Source organism: Podarcis pityusensis (assembly GCF_964106645.2).
Source record: "Podarcis pityusensis genome assembly, chromosome: 8".
In the NCBI taxonomy this organism is placed as follows: Eukaryota; Metazoa; Chordata; class Lepidosauria; order Squamata; family Lacertidae; genus Podarcis; species Podarcis pityusensis.
Window position 1 is genome coordinate 64,067,655 of NC_138033.1, and position 17,026 is coordinate 64,084,680.

The following is a 17,026-nucleotide window of genomic DNA, read 5'->3' on the forward strand; positions in this document are numbered from 1 at the left end:
CTGAACACTAGCCGCTGGGAATCTCAATGGCTTCTCAATGGGGCATCTGTTTGGACTCTGTGAGAACAGGATGCTGGGCTAGATGGGTCTTTCACCTGATTCCACTACAGGGCTCTTGCATTCTAAAATGGTGACGTAAAGTTCAACTCCTTCTGTGAGCCAAAGAAGACATACTAAAACGTAGGCTGAAGAGAAAAGCGGAATGCTGCTAGATAGCAGGTAATGAGCACAGTGCCTATTCCTATAAGGAACTTTACGGAATGTGGGACAATGGAGAAAGGGGTCAAAAAATATGAAAGAAGGTGGAATTAAGGGAACGTGTAGGCTGGCCAGTGATAAGTTACAGTAGGGGAGGTGGAGTGAAAAATGTAGAAATAGGGAGAACTGCTGAGCCATGAACAAACAAAATCAGAGGAATGAAGTATCTATCTAATAAAGGACGCTTGGTACCATTAATTAGTTGTTATTGGGTTCATTATGTGGCTTCAAATACCTACATGCATGAGTCATCACTTAGTTTCACCTCATTGTTGGGTTCACCATCAGCATTAGGTCATGAAATGCAGGAGGGAGGTGTCTGAGAAGGAGATATTCAAGTTAAGCAAGCTCATGAAACTGTTAAATGAAAGTCCAGGGAGGGAAAGCCACAAAAGAAGCACTGTAAACAATCTCTCTCAGGCCACAATCCTAGGCACACTGATAAAGGAGCAAGTGGCACTGAACTAAATGGACAGCTTAATTTCCACATTGATGTGTGCAGGATCAGGCTGCCAGGAGCCACCTTGGCCTGCAATGTAGAAAACTTTCCATTTCCCCCCATCCCAATAAGAGAGCCTTCCCCAAAGCCACTCTGTCCGGGAGGTTCCAGAGAAGGAAGGGTTTTGCCAATCCACCCATCCCAAACCTAAAAGGATCCAGAATCTGAGATGAGGAAGAAATCTTGCTTTTAAAATGCTATTTTAAAGAGTTTCAAGCCACTACTGGGAAATGGGAGGGAAAGCGAGGAGAAGTGGAAGAGAAGAATCCATGAAACTACATAAACAGCTGTCCGTATAATACAAGCATTGTGCTTTCCAGAACCCTGACACCCAACCATATAGAAATCTGCTCCTAGCATTCAGCAAGACAGTAAAGATGCAAAAGCAGAGGAAGACTGAGAGCTCATTCACTTGAATGAATTCCACCACAACCAGTACTTTTTCTGTTTGAAAAGACCATATCCAAAATAAAAATGTGAAACAAACAAGAAGACAGCATAGCTCGACAATTAACTAATCCTCACTTGCCTAGAAGTAGAAACATTTTATGGAAAAGTGGCTCAGAAAACCAATTCAAGCACCCTGTGGCAAACAAATAAATGAGAAGTGGTTGTAGCAGTTTAGTGGCGGAGCATCTGCTTTACACGAAACCCTAGAGAGCCACTGCCAGTCAATGTAGGTAACACTGAACTAAGCAGGCCAAAAGTTTGACGATTACTTCTTGCGTGCAATTAAGTTGCAAAATTACAGACTTGAGCAGCTGAAATTCCACAATTTAACTGCACACAAGGTAGAGAACTTAAAACCTCCTTTAGAGCAGGGCTTTCCTGGTGCGGAATAAGCTCTCAGACTTGCTTACAGAGCTTACAAAATCTTGCAGGAACTTGAACAGTCCTATGAGATCTTGTGAGAGCATCCCAGAGCCTGGTAAGCAAGTCAGTCTTGCTTGGAAGGTAAGGATGGCTGTGCAGGGGCATTTCTTGTATATACGTACCATTGCCAAAACATAACCCCCCACGCAAGACATGGTCATGCTGCATAAGGCAGCTTCCTTTAAAAAAACAGCAGCCTGCCTCCAGCTCTTGAACATTTCCCAAAAATGTCCTGTAGAGGGCAGAGCCTGCTCACCTTCTGCCAGACAACACTACAATAGGCACTTGGTCCAGGGTGACCTTCTCTGCAGACTCCAGAACAAATTCCAACAGCTTGCAGGATTAGAAGAGGCAACCTGTTTGTTTGTTTTCGTTTTGGCTACTTATTCCACACCTGAACCTTTATGAAGGCAGTTTCCCCACATACATCTTCGGAGCAACCAATTTGGTCAGACCCTGCATTACAAAAAAGAAATCCAAGCCAACAATTTTTTGTCCTACTGAAGGATGCCAAGTAACACTATTTCTGCACTCACCCAATCTCTGTTTTTGAACAGTCAAAAAAAGAATTTGATCAACTCACCAGTGGCTTACATGGTTCTCCCCCTCCTAATTTAATTCTCACAGCAACCCTATGAGGTAGATTAGGCTGAGAGGCAGTGACTGGCCAAGGTCACCCAGTGAGCTTCATGGGCAAGTGGGGATTTCAACACTGGTCTCCCAGGTGATAGTCCAACATACTAACCACTACACCACACTGGCTCTTTATCAGAATAAATATATTGTCCCCGCCCTAGGCATTTAATCTGTGTCAGCTTTAAGATGTTTTCATTCTGCGTCCTGTGTTAAGCTGAATCTAAACTTCTATTGTTAGCAAATGTTAAATTGCATTACTGTACGTATTGTTGGAGGAGACTATTGAGAGTCTCATGGACTGCAAGAAGATCAAACCTATCCATTCTGAAGGAAATCAGCCCTGAGTGCTCACTGGAAGGACACATCCTGAAGCTGAGGCTCCAATACTTTGGCCACCTCATGAGAAGAGAAGACTCCCTGGAAAAGACCTGATGTTGGGAAAGATTGAGAGCACAAGAAGAAGGGGACTACAGAAGATGAGGTGATTGGACAATGTTCTCAAAGCTGCCAGCATGAGTTTGACCAAACTGCGGGAGGCAGTGGAAGACAGGAGTGCCTGGCGTGCTCTGGTCCATGGGGGTCACGAAGAGTCGGACACGACTAAACGACTAAACAACAACAATTGTTGGGAAGCGCCCTGAGCAACAAACATTTAGGCCAATCCAGTGCAGAGATAAGACAAAAAGTCAAAACACCACAGACACCTGGATTTTTTAAAGGCACTATCATTTGCATTTTACTGATGGATAACTGAGTGTCCACACATTACATAGGAGCAAATGTGGATTTTCTATTTAGTCATCAAGGATCTGCAGCTAATCTTGGCTCTCTCTGATATGCATACCTGTTCTACATGTCTTCGTTGCATTCACACTTTCTCATTTTTTCAGAAGACATTTATAGATTAAAACTGAAGGCGCCTGCTGAATCTCTATGGGCAGAGTGTGCCACAAGACTGGGCCAATGACACCAACATTACTTGTTTTTGTCAAATGAGCCTTGCCAACTCAGGGAACAACCAAGAATGATCCTGAAAATGATATAAGGGTTTAGGCACTCCCTGAGGTACCCTGGACCTAGGATGTTCAGGGCTTTGTCAATTAATACAAGAACCTTGAACCTGGCTCTGTAGTAGATGGGCAGGCAGGCCTGATGCTTCAACAATGGTGTCCCATGTTCTCAACCAGATGCCCCCACCAGCAATCTGGCCACCACATTCTCTACCAGTTGGAGCTTCTGAACTAGGACCAAGGGCAGCCCCACAAAGAATGCATTGCAGTATTTCAGCCTCAAGGTAACCATGTACTGCAGTGGTCAGGCTATGAACTGGGCTGGTGGCTTTGACAAGGCTATGCAACTGCGTTGCCCTTGAGAAAGTCAGGAATTAAAGCCAGATTGTTCAAACCCAGCTGTCCACTCTGTTCCTGTTTATTGGAATACCACAGTGTCAAAGCAGATTTTACCATCAAACCAACAGCTGAATTTAACTGCAAATATAGTGATTTGCAAAGGGATGCCAGAGGTAGAGAGGACTGGGCTTGGTCAGGAAATGGTACGTTTAAAACAAAAAAGCCATAATAAAAATAAAGAAATAATTAAAAAAGAAGCTTCCAGAGGATATAAATTAAAACGTCAACAGCCCAAGGGAGATGTTTATGAATGCAATTCCCAATGCACTTATTTTAAACTTAGTCTGCAAATGCACAAAGCTGAGTGAAAACCCAGCAAGTCAGCACAACTGAGAAAAGCAGGTATACAGAGAGCAGCAAACTTCTCTCCTAGATCTCTTAAGTGCCTTTGGTGTAAACCCCACCCCAGAGAGTAAGGAGATTAGAAAACCTCACAGGTGGCAGCAGCCTGGTTAGCGTAATTATTCTCATATGCCTACTGCTAATATGGCACCAAGGGAAGGCGAAAACTGGAGCCCTTTAAGTGATTTCCCAGTGTAGGTTCCATTGATCAGAGCACAAATATTGCATTGAGAGGATACACAAAGACAATAGTTTGAATCCAGTAGGAGAAATGTAACTTTGCAGCCACCACATCTTGCTAATGGCACAGCAGCTCAATAAAAGCTGACCATCACACTGAAAATTCAGCAGGCCTGACTTTCTCCATTTTCAGGAGAGCTCAGGATGGTAGTAGAGAGAAACTAAACTACAGTACATCATAAATCTGCACAGCATCAATTTGTAGATTAACACTCAGGAACATGTGTGTTTCTTTAACCCAACCCTGAAGAAATAGGTTAGTCCCCACCCAGAGCAAACACAATTTATACCTCCAGGTCATAAAATACTGAGTAAAATATCTAAGTGACAATAAGCACTGTTCAAGCAGCAATACCCAGGCTACATTCACACCATGCACTATGATACCACTTTAACAAGTCATAGAGACCTGTATTTTTTTAAGATGTTGAGAGTTGTTAGGAGGACCCTATTCCCCTCTGAGAGATATAGTTCCGTGAGTTCCCTGAGAAGAGGAAGTGATTGTGAAATCACACCGAGAACCACAGGTCTTTGAGGAGAATAGGGGCTCCTAACAACTTTCATCATCCTCAACGAAATACAGCTCCCATAACTTTGGGAGGGGGCATAACTATTTAAAGTGGCATCATAGTGCTTTAAATGTATGGTGTGAATGTGGCCAGTATGAAGTGAGGCTCAGGGGGATTGGGGGGGGGGGACAAATAAAATAATAATTAAATTACCTGTTTGATTAGACTGTCTATAATAACCCTCCCCACTCACTGAAAGCTTCTCCAGCAAAGGTACTGAACCACAAGCTAACACAAATAAAACGGGGAATACAGAAACAGCATTAAAACCCACAACCATTAAAAGCAAATAAGAAGAGCAAAATCTTTCCCAGTAAGCTGAAAACCAACAGCAAAGGCCCTGGCAACCAAATAAGGAGAGGGAGTTGTAGAGAGGAACGTCCATAAATCCCCCCCCCCCTTTTTGGCCTCCACTACCCCTGATGGTAAGCCAGTAATTGGGCAGGTGGTCCACCAAGCCTCCACTTCCCAGAGCCTCTTTAATTTAAAGATTTTTAGGGTAAAACCAACACTTTTGAATTGACCCATAAACGGTTTGAGCATCCACTGCGCAATTCTCAAAGGAGATGTGAGCCTCATACCAGCACTAGGCAACAGCCTTGCTGTTGCATTATGAACCAACTAAGGTTCCAGATACCCTTCAGAGGTAGTGTATTACGGTAATGTGATCTGCAGGTTATCAAGATGTGGATGACTGTGGACAAGTTCCTTCCCTTCAGTTGACACACCAGGTGAAATAAACAAGAAGGGGCTGCAAGCCATACAAAGTACCTGAGCATCCACCACTGAGGGCTGGATCTAACAGCAGCTCCTAAACATCTGATCTGTTAGTGGGTGAACAATCCCAGAAATAAATTGATCAACAGATCTTTCCCCTAGACCCCACAAACAATACCTTGGTCTTAGTTTAACTCCCATCCATCACATTTGGAGAACAAAAGCTGCATTACATCAAGCCAGACTCCTTGCACTGAGACATGGGCTCTCTAGAGTTTACAAAAAGCCTGCTAGATCAGGCCAGTTGTCCTTCTAGTCCAGCATCCTTTCCTCACAGTGGCCAACCAGACGCATGTAGGAAACCCGCAAGCAGGATCCAAGCACAAGGGCATTCTCTTCTCCTATGGTTTCCAGCAACTGGTTATAAGAGGCAATGACTGGCCCAAGGTTACTCAGTGAGCTTCATCATGGCTCAGTGGGGATCTGAAGCCTGGTCTCCCAGGTCCTAGTAGTCCAACACTCTAATTACTACACCACACTGTCTCTCTGTTCTTGTCCTGCCAATCCCCGTCAGGCTCAGGTGTTTACATAATTTACACAATAATAACTTTTTTGAACTGATTTATAATGTTGGCACTTTAGAGTGAATTCTGAAATGTGGCATACACTAGCATCTTGGAAGTCCCATGCAAAGCGTTAGCATTCATTGCATACTAATGCTAAATGTCCATAGTGGCAAAATATTTTTCTATTTCTGGATGTTCACAAAAGTAATCTGGGATTGTCAGCATTCATAGTGACAACTGACTTTACCAAGCCAACAACTTAAACCCTATATCCCGCCACCAGTCTTCTGCCCCATTTACTTCCAATTTGATCTCCATGAATCCTTTCCTTTTCCAACACTGATAGATAGCAAGAGAGGGTGGATGAATAAGGATGTACCCTCTGAACGGCCACACCTTGAAGACAAGACAACCTTTGAGCATACAAGTGCCACTTCCCTCACTACATATATTAACAGCAATCTAAGTGGGTTCACTCTCAAAGCAGCCGAACTTTGACTGGCATAGTATCACTGCCATGGAGTGCCCTTCCCAGAGAGACTCCCCAAACTTCCTTGTAGTGCTGTAATGTCGGGTGGAAATAAAACCTAAGAATAAGTTGGACATGTGGGTTAGGCCAAACAGAGCCCATTGAGTCCAGTATTCTGGTCTCACAGTGGCCAACCAGATGCTCCAGAAGCCCACAAGCTTGAGTCTAACAGCAGCCTCTCCACACAACCCCCAGCAGTTGGCATTCAGAGCTACACTGCCTCCAAGCCCAGATGTTTTAATCTAGCCACCATATGTAGTAGCCATTGATAGACTCACAAGAACCTAAGAAGAGCCTACTGGATCAGATCAGCAGATTATCTAGGCAGCAATGTTTCTGAATACCAGTTGCTAGAAACCACAGGAGGGGAGAGTGCTTTTGTGCTTGGGTCCTGCTAGTGAGTTTTCCACATACATTTGGTTGGCCACTGTGAGAACAGGACAGTGGACTAGGTGGCCACCTCTGGCCTGATCCAGCAGGCTCTTTTTATGTTCTATTCGCAGAGTGGCCACTCAATTGCCCCAGCAGGAAGCTCACAAACAGGATTTGACTGCACAGCAATACTCTCCCAGTTTGTGATTCCCAGCAGCTGCTATTCAGTCACATTGCTTCAGACAGTGGAGGTAAAACCCAACAATCATGTCTAGTCATCATGGATAGCCTTCTCCTCCATGAATCTGTCGAAATCCCCTTTAATGCTCTTCCAGCTGGTCGCCAATATATCTGTTCTGCAAGGCCTCACTGGCTGAAGTGATACTGAGGGTTGCAGCCAACAAAGTTCCACTTAGCATAGATCCATTGAAATTAATGACTCTAAGTCATGTCCATCAACCTCAATGCATCTGCTCCAAGTAGGATTAGCATCGGACACAACCCCGAACCTGCTCTTGGTCTTAAGCAACTCGTGGGTCGGTTGTTCCTGTTGATTTTGGTCCTGCTGATTTCTTATATTTCAAGAAGAGGTGATGCTCTATTTCAGCTCCTTTGGTATTTTAGGGTATTACATCATTTTAACGGGGCAAATCCAAAATAAGCCCAAGTCAGGATGCGCTCACTGAAATTAATGGGGAAAGGGCCAATTGAGGCCCATAAACATCCATGGTTCTACTCTGAGTAACGACCCAATATAGCATATCACTAAGCCGTATTTGTGGTGTCAATTGGCTACAAAGGGTGGGGGGATGAAGTTTAGAAACAGATGTACTGAGTACCCCCGATGAGGGAAGAGGCCCTCTCCCTCCCCCAATTTAGGCTCATAAACTTCCATGGGTCTACTCTGAGTAAGGCTTAGATGGGTACAGTCCAATATCGCATCTCACTAGAAGGTATCTGTGGTGTGACATCTGGCAGAAACGATGGGGATCTAATGGCGGTATTGAGTCCTCCTTTCCCCAGGCCCTCTGCACATGCCCAGAGGCGCCCTCTCCCCCCACCCGCCCTTTTATTCTCTCTACACCTTCCACAGCAAAGCCCCCCCCCCGGGGGGAGGCGGCGTTTTCCTGATGGGACGAGCCCAGTGGCTCTTGGCGGCGGTACCTGCTGATCTGGATGGCGGCCGGGCCGGAGATTGGCGAGGCGGCGGCGGCTTCCCCGCTGGCGGGGCCCCTGGCGAGCTGCATGAGGGAAGCAAGGATGGCGGGAGAGACAACGAGAACCACAGCAAGAAAAACCGGCCGGCCGACTCAATGACTGACAGGCGGACCGAGGGAAGGCAACGGAGGGGCGGTGCCTCCCGAAGTAGGACACGCCTTCCCACTCCGCCATTGGCTCTCCGCTCCGGGCACCTCTTCCCTGCCCGCCGCCCGCCCGCCCCCAACTCCCTCCTCATTGGCCAGGCTCTCGCCTCATTTCAAACCGCCGAGCGACAACCTCCCTTGCCCACGTGACGGCAACAAAAGAGCGAAAGGAGGGGGAAGTGGGAGAGGTCGCGGTCTCTAGGGAAGTCGACGGTCGCTTCTTCCGGCTCCGAACGGAACACGCGAGGAGAAGCGTTGCCAAGCGACGGAGGCGCCATAGAGGTGCGCAGGGGTAGAGTGCCCCCTAAAAGAAACTCTGGCGTGATTAGGCGGCTAATGCCCTGTGCGTAATATAAGATGTGATATCCTCACCATTACAATTATGTTGTGTTTTTATTATTTATTGTATTTTCAAGTGCTATATGATTTATTGAGTGTGCGGTTATAAACCATAATTTATAAGATTATGAATTTTTCATGTTTCTCAATTATTTATATTATATTTAAGTCATTAATTAAAAGCCAAAGGCATGGCAGAAAATAAATGTTTCTTTGTAGCACCTAAAGCTATGGTGCCAGATGAGCCTCCCGAGGGAGAGCATTTCAGGAGTAGGGAGCCACCACTAAAAAGTCCCTGTTCGAATGTTGCCACCCCTTGGACCTCCAAAGGAAGACTTCAGATGACAGTTGCAGGGTCTGGGTTGGGGAGAGCTGGTCCCTGAGGTATCGGGGTCCTAAGAGTTTAGGGGTCAAAACCACATTGAATTGAGCCTGGAAACTCATTGGCAGCCAATGCAGTCAGGCCAGGACTAGTGCTATGTATGGGCTAAAACTGACATGCCCTAGGGAACAACTTGGCAGCTGAATTCTGCGCCAGTTGCGATTTCCAAACCACCTTCAAAGGCAGCCCCACATATCATGCATTGCAGTAATATAACCTAGAGGTTACCAGAGCACAGGCAATAGAAGTTAGGCCTATCTCTGTTCAGATAGCGGCTTAGCTGGGCCACCAGCTGAAACTGATGGAAGTCACTTTGTGCCACTGAGGCCACTTGAGCCCCAAAAGAAAGTGATGACTCCAGAAATACCTCCAAGCTACATACCCACTTCTTCAGAGGGAGTGTAACCCCATCAAGAGCAGGCAACCTCCCATCCATCAGGTCTAGTGAATGGCCCACTAACAGTGCCTCCGTCTTGTCTGAACTGAACTTCAGTTTATTGGCTCTCATCAAGTCCATTAGCTAGACAAGACATCAGTCCAGTATTTCCACTGTCACCTCAGTAAATGTAAAGAAGTAGAGCTGTGTGTCATCAGCATCCAAAACTCTGGATGACACCACTCAGCGGTTTCATGTAGGTGTTAAAGAGCATGGGGATAATATTGCACACTGCGGAACCCCACATTGAAGGCTCCATCAGGCTAAACAGCACTCCCCAAACACCAGTCTCTGAAAGCAACCATTTATGTAGAAATGGAACCACCACAAAGCGGAGTGACCCACCCTCAATTTGGACAGCCGCTCCAGAAGGATATCATGGTCAATGTTATGGAAAGTCACTGAGAGACCAAGGAGAATTAACAGGGACTCATTCCCTCTGTCTCTCTCCTGACAGAAGTCATCTTATGGGGTGACCAAAGCAGTTTCCATGCCAAAACGTAAACCCCAATTAATATGGATCTAGAAAATCAGTTTCATCCAAGAGAGCTGTAAAAAAAAAGAGGGGGGGAAACCACCTCAATGATCAAGACTCAAAAATCATAAACCTTTATTGTCGTCAACATCTTTATGGGGATGAAGAAGGGAGGGAACCCTTAAAAATAACCCAAACTCCACCCAGTTTCCAAAAAGGGTAGCCCCAATTGTGTTGTTTGCCAACCTTCCCTAGCCCCCTGCCAACCCCACCATCACTTCTCTTTACCCTTCACTCAATCCCCACATTCCCTCAGTTCCTTCAAGCACCCCTGTATCCATAGGATATGCTTTAAATGTATGGTGTGAGCAGGAGTGTTGCAGGTGCAAATCCTTCTGTTTTTCTGAAGATACCATATTTTCCCTCCCAGTCCCATCTCACCCAAGCAATAAACTGCTGTCTGCTATAATGAACTGTATGTCCCGATTGCCCCCATTTCACAGATTTTTTAAAAATGCTAACCATTATTTTAAAGTGGGGAGAGATCAGGCTAATAGGCCTGGCATGACTCAGCAACTTGCCTCCATCTTGCCTTCCAGCTGGTTTTCCTCTCTAAGTGCTATTTTTAGACTTTTAGAGGCAAATTAATTATTTAATGCCTCAAAGGAGTTCTTTCAGGGGATTATTTTTCCAGTGTGCCTTTTCCTTTTGTTTATTTGCTTTTTTAAAAACAAAAAAACAAAAATTCTGCTGCAGAGTTTCCTTGTGTTAATTTTCACTCTATCTAAGTTTGACAGCCTGATTCAAAGCATCTTCACTGAGAAGTGAATCCCTTGCTCCTAACCATGTAACCTTAATGACATTTGGTGGCTGAGAATGTTTTAGAGGGATTGGAACAAAATCAGAGACATCCAAGCACAAGTCGCTGGGTCAAATTCATGACTGCCTCATGAACCAAATTCACTTACGCTATCTGCACATTAGCAGCTGAAAATGCAGAGGCTCCAGGAGTGCTTGAGTTTATCTGGGGTTTGGTTTCCTTGGAATGGAGGGCAATGGAGATTGTGGTGTCTTTAGGATACAGTATATGGTTCTATTTGCACATACATGCACTGTGAGCATATGATGAAGGGGTGCACAGCATTAGCACCCCGACGAATCATGCTTTCCCAGTAGGGTTACAAGGAAGCCCCACACCACAGCTCTTGGGTGCAGCTCAGAGAAAGACAAGCCTCTGTCTCTCTAGCCTCCAGAAGCGGCCATGTATTATTGGGGGAACTGTGAATTAGGTGGGCTTCCATTAAAATGAAAAGCAAAACAAATAACCCATCTGTCCCTAGGCAAGACCTCACAACTGACCAGCTGTGGAGCAGCACCTCTCAGTTTCTTGCCTTCTATTACATCCAGTAAACAAAAGCTAAGGGGACTTGGAGTTACTGCACTCACTCCTACTGGTTCCACTAGATGGCAGGAAAGTGCAAAATAAATAAAGCGGCCCTTCTTTAACTTCTATAGTAGGGTTGCCATATTCCCAAAAGTGAAAACCAGGAGAAAGTTGTTGAACTTTTCTTTTGGAACATCTCCCCTCTAAAAAAACCAAACCACACTTCTGTAATTCATTCAGGTCCTATTGATTAAAATCTTCAGTGCTGGTTGGAGTTAATCAGACGACATTGGGTTTTTGGGTAATACCCATTACCCCCATTGTTGAGCGCTGCAAAATGTGGGGTTTTCACTGCAAAATGCTGCAAAACTTTTACCCAAGTTTGGCGCCTGTTTGGAGCAAACTGGACAACGTTGGGTTTGGGGGCATTAACTATGACCCCCTTTTTGATGTATCAGTTACTCTGTGAGGTGCGCAAAATGTGGAGTTTTCGCTGCGAAACGCTTGTGAAACTTTGGCGCCGGTTTTGAGGGATCCCAGATTTTGGGGTTCATAGTTAATGAAGCCCTTTTATGGCAAGGTTCCAGAGTTCCGAGTTAGAGGCCTGAGCCTCCATCTGCTCATGCTCAGGGGCCCAATACTTAAGTATTTAAAAGATGACAGTCAATAGATGCATATTTTAAAAGTATGCATTTAAATAAATCTTGTACATAAATCTTGTACATAAATGCAAATTGTGGTGCAGCGATAAAACTGCTAGCACATTTGCAAAGCTAAGCAGGGTCCAGTTTTGTTTCATACTGGATGGGCTTATATTGAGATTCCTGCCTTGTAGGAGGTTGAAATAGAAGTCCCTTCCAATTCTACAATTCGATCATTCTGTGCTAAACAATGACTAACGGTAGTTACATTTTACAGAGGGCAAGCCAATGAACTGCCTAGCCAAAATTACCTCAAATATATTTTTTTCACCAGAACCCAGATTTCCCAAATCAGGTTTTTTAATACACATCTTTATTGGTTTAAAATACAATCATACAATAAAGGTAAGTACAACAAAGTTAAACACAAAAAGAAAAAAGAAAAGAAAAGAAAAAAGAAAAAAAAATTCTCCACATCAAAAAGTACAAAAAGAAGTTTAAAAGTAACAAGAAAAGAAAAAGGAAGTAACAATTAAAAGTACCAGATATTTATACAACATCATGTCTTATCCAATAAAGTCGTCTGTGAAAAACTTCCAATTGTTCTCATTATACTTTTTCTATTCTCTTGATTTCATCACACAGTTTGTTTTATATCTTCTTCCATATATTCCTCCAAGTTGTTTATTCCACTGATTTATTATACACAAGTATCATTCAATTCTGCTAGGATGATATAATTTTTACAATATAGTCATATATTCCTTAAAGATTTTCCATTCTCCATATACATTTTGATTTAAGATTCCCCTGACTTTTCCAGTCAACTTTGCTAATTGGAAATACTCTATCATGAGTGTTTACCATTCTGTTATTGTTGGTGTTGTTTCGCATTTCCAACTTCTGGCCATCAGTATTCTTGCAGCCGTGATTGTGTACATAAACAGTGGTCTTGTGTTTTGCTTAATTTCTATTGGCAATATTCCCAATAGGAAAATCTCCAGCCTTTTTTTGATGGTAAATTTAAATAATTTCTTAAATTCGTCATATATGTTATTCCAAAATTTGCTTATAAATATGCAGGTCCACCACATGTGATAGTAAGACCCTATCTCCTTTTTGCATCTCCAACATGTTGGTGAACTACCTTTGTACATTTTAGCGAGTTTTAACGGAGTGTGATGCCATCTGTAAAGCATCTTCATGGTATTCTCCCTCAAGTTATAACATGATGTAAATTTGATATCTTGCTGCCACAGTCTTTCCCACTGCTCCATATGGATATTATATCCAAAGTCTTGCGCCCACCTTATCATTGATGTTTTTACCTGCTCCTCTTTCACTTCCCACTCTAAAATATATTTATACATTCTTGATATATACTTTCCTTTATTATATATTAATTCTCTTTCAAAAATGGAAGTTTCTTTGGCAACACCTTATTTCTTATCTGTACACAATTTTTTATTTAGTTGGAAATACTGTATCCAATCAGACAGGTGGCATCTAATTTCATCGTATTTTTTAAAAGTTGGCTTATCTTTATCTGATTCTAGTACTATCCGGTAGGTGGGCCACTCTCCCTTCATGTTTTTCCTTTTAACTACTATTGCTTCCGCTGGAGATGCCCACAAAGGTATCTTTGGTTCCAAAATTCCTCTATATTTACTCCATATCTTATAAAGTGATCTCCTTATTACATGGCTTAAGAAACCTTTGTGGACCTTCACCTTTTCGTATATTAGATAGGCGTGCCACCCAAACCAGTTGTCATGCCCCTCAAGATCCAACACGTCTGTGTCTTTTCATGTGATCCATTTTTTAGCCATACTAATCCTGCTGCAGCATGATATAATTCCAGATCTGGTAGTCCAAATCCTCCTCTTTCCCTTTTGTCTATCAATACCTGATGTTTAATTCTCAGGTTATTTCCGTTCCAGACAAATCTGGCTAATTCCTTTTTCCAATCCTGGAAGCATTTCATTCCTCCCAGAATTGGTAGGGTTTGAAACAAAAAAATCATTTTTGGGAGGATGTTCATTTTTACTACCGAGATTCTTCCCCAAAGGGAGAGGTGTAATTTAGTCCAGTTTTCCATATCCTTTTTAATGTCTTTTCATGTTTTAATATAGTTATCTTCGTAGAGATTTATATTTTTATTTGAAATGATGTATGGAAGTGAGAGCTGGACCATAAAGAAGGCTGATCGCTGAAGAATTGATGCTTTTGAATTATGGTGCTGGAGGAGACTCTTGAGAGTCCCATGGACTACAAGAAGATCAAACCTATCCATTCTTAAGGAAATCAGCCCTGAGTGCTCACTGGAAGGACAGGTCGTGAAGCTGAGGCTCCAATACTTTGGCCACCTCATGAGAAGAGGAAACTCCCTGGAAAAGACTCTGATGTTGGGAAAGACTGAGGGCACAAGGAGAAGGGGACGACAGAGGATGAGATGGTTGGACAGTGTTCTCGGAGCTACCAGCATGAATTTGACCAAACTGCGGGAGGCAGTGGAAGACAGGAGTGCCTGGCGTGCTCTGGTCCATGGGGTCACGAAGAGTCGGACACGACTAAACGACTAAACAACAATAACATTCTCTGGTTGGCCTCTATTATTTTCTCCTACCCATAGGGAACCTACGTAAGGACTCTATATGGACTCTTGGATACCCCATAAGTGAAAAAGGGCAGATTTTTGTTTACAACAGAATGCAGAGTTCCTGGGCAGAGAGAATAAAAGCATCATCTCTTATGCCTAAATTTGGGCTTGAAAATTAGCATATAAACAGAGACTGGAAATCCTGCCTTCCTAACAATGAACTGATGTTAAATGTTTTAAGATGATGCCAACCACCAACTAAAAAAAAGTTTGTGAGATGGCTTCTGATAAAATCTTGTTCTGCTGTCCAGGTGAGATGAGGAAAAGAGATTAGCATATCTTTGATACTCTGCTGGCAAGAGCCTTGAGGCTATTGAAACTTCTCCATTAGGTACTGTGAGGAAGGTGGACTGAGTGGCCAAAAAGTGACCCTGTCTTGCCTGGACATTCCTAATAGGAACCTGATGCTCTTTTCCATTTGCAAATGATAAGGGAAGAATGATAGTGATTGACAAAAGGAATAAGACAATGAATTGACCTGCTGATATTGCACCTCAGTTGGCTTGGAGCATGCAAACCTGGCTTACTGTAACGGAATCTCTCTTGAGACTCCCCCCCCCCCCAGGCCACAATCTGAGGTGCAGGCTATCGTAGCCCAAACTGGATATTTTTAGGGGTGCTTAAGAACACCCTGGCAGATGAGATTGAAGGACCATCAAGCCCAATGTCCTGTTCCATCAGTGAGCAGAAGGCAACCACACTCTGCTGTCACCCTAGCAAGTATGCCATGCAATGCTATCTCCAGGATTTGTGGGGCACTTGGTAGGTGCCCTTTCCTCCTTGCTGCCATGGTCACACACTTCCTCACCTTCCCTTTTCTGAGCCTGGTTCAATACCTGTTGCTTCTCCCTCTCCACAGAGAGCTGATAGCACAAGTGGCAAGGAGGGAGAGGGACAGCCGGGAGGTGGTAGGGAGACCATCTGAGGCAGCAGACTGGTCCTTGCCACAGAGCCACACAGACCGGAGGCCCTGCAAGTATTTCTCCTAGAAAATAGCACACCCAGTGGTGTGGATGTACCATTTTAGGTCAGGCCAAAGTCTAATGTGGAGTACCTAATATTATTTGCATTTATATCCCACCCTTTTCTTTCTTCAATGAGCTCAAAGTGGTGTACATGGTTTTCTCCCTCCTCCGTCTTTCTTCTTCTTCTTCTTCTTCTTCTTCTTCTTCTTCTTCTTCTTCGGCGATCACTTTAATCCCTACAACAACCCTGTGAGGTAGGTTAGGCTGAGAGATTGTGACTGGGCCATGGTTGACTCAGTGGCCAAGTGGGAATTTGAACCCTGGTCTTCCGGTTATAGACATGCATGAATAAGCACAAAACAATGGAACCAAGAGAGGGAGTGAAGGGAAGTCAAGGGATTTATGAAATCCCAGGGTATGGTGATGTTATGATTTGTATATACAGTTGAGCTAAGAATTATGGTTTGAATTTTTGTCTGTGATGTTTTTGTTATTAGAAAATTAATAAAATGTATTCAAAAAAATAAGAAAAAAAGAACCTTGGTCTGCTAGATCCTAGTCCATCACTCTTAACCATTAGACCACACTGACTCTCCCCAGTTCTTTTTACTGTTATGTATAAAAAAGTAAAGGGACCCCTGACCATTAGGTCCAGTCGTGACTGACTCTGGGGTTGCGACACTCATCTCACTTTATTAGCCAAGGGAGCCGGCGTACAGCTTCTGGGTCATGTGGCCAGCATGACTAAGCTGCTTCTGGTGAACCAGAGCAGCGCACGGAAATGCCGTTTACCTTCCCGCCGGAGCGGTACCTATTTATCTACATGCACTTTGACGTGCTTTTGAACTGCTAGGTTGGCAGGAGCTGGGACTGAGCAATGGGAGCTCACCCCGGCACGGGGATTCAAATCACTGACCTTCTGATCGGCAAGTCCTAGGCTGTGTGGTTTAACCCACAGAGCCACCCGGGTTATATACTGTTATGTATATTGGCAAGCATTTGCCTGATTGAAGTGTGCCTGGTTATGTCTTGGGTTCGACCCAATGCTACAGTGTCTAATAAAGGACATGTTTGTATGAATGAGAGTGAAATTTGGGATGCCCCAGAACTGAGTCGTTTATGCCTACCCTGACAATTATGTACACATTGGACCTGGGACTGCAAAGCTGAAGAGAACTGCACACTTTGCCTCTGCCATCAGCCAGTGACACCCAGGACCCCTGGGAGGTTGCACCCCTGCCTCCCAGAGAGAAAGGTAAGGCCAACCTGACCCCATCCAAAGAAGGAGCTCCCAGCCTGCCTGCCTGCCTGCCTGCCTGGGGGCACTGCAAGATGGCCTATTTATCAAGCATTCGTTCTGATTCATTCTCA

General features: G+C 44.1%; 1 protein-coding gene across 2 annotated transcripts in view; it reads right to left on the bottom strand.

The window, feature by feature from the left end:
* Positions 1 to 8,434, bottom strand: part of ACOT7 (acyl-CoA thioesterase 7) — a 64,215-nt gene extending 55,781 nt beyond the window's left edge. Inside the window, exon 1 of one of the 2 annotated variants that reach the window (XM_081017203.1) lies at positions 8,175 to 8,434. In XM_081017203.1, the coding sequence (XP_080873329.1) occupies positions 8,175 to 8,257 (83 nt within the window). In that variant the 5' untranslated portion in view covers positions 8,258 to 8,434. The remainder of the gene's footprint in view (positions 1 to 8,174) is intronic. The other variant, XM_081017204.1, reaches the window with a different exon arrangement.
* Positions 8,435 to 17,026: the final 8,592 nt, after the last annotated feature.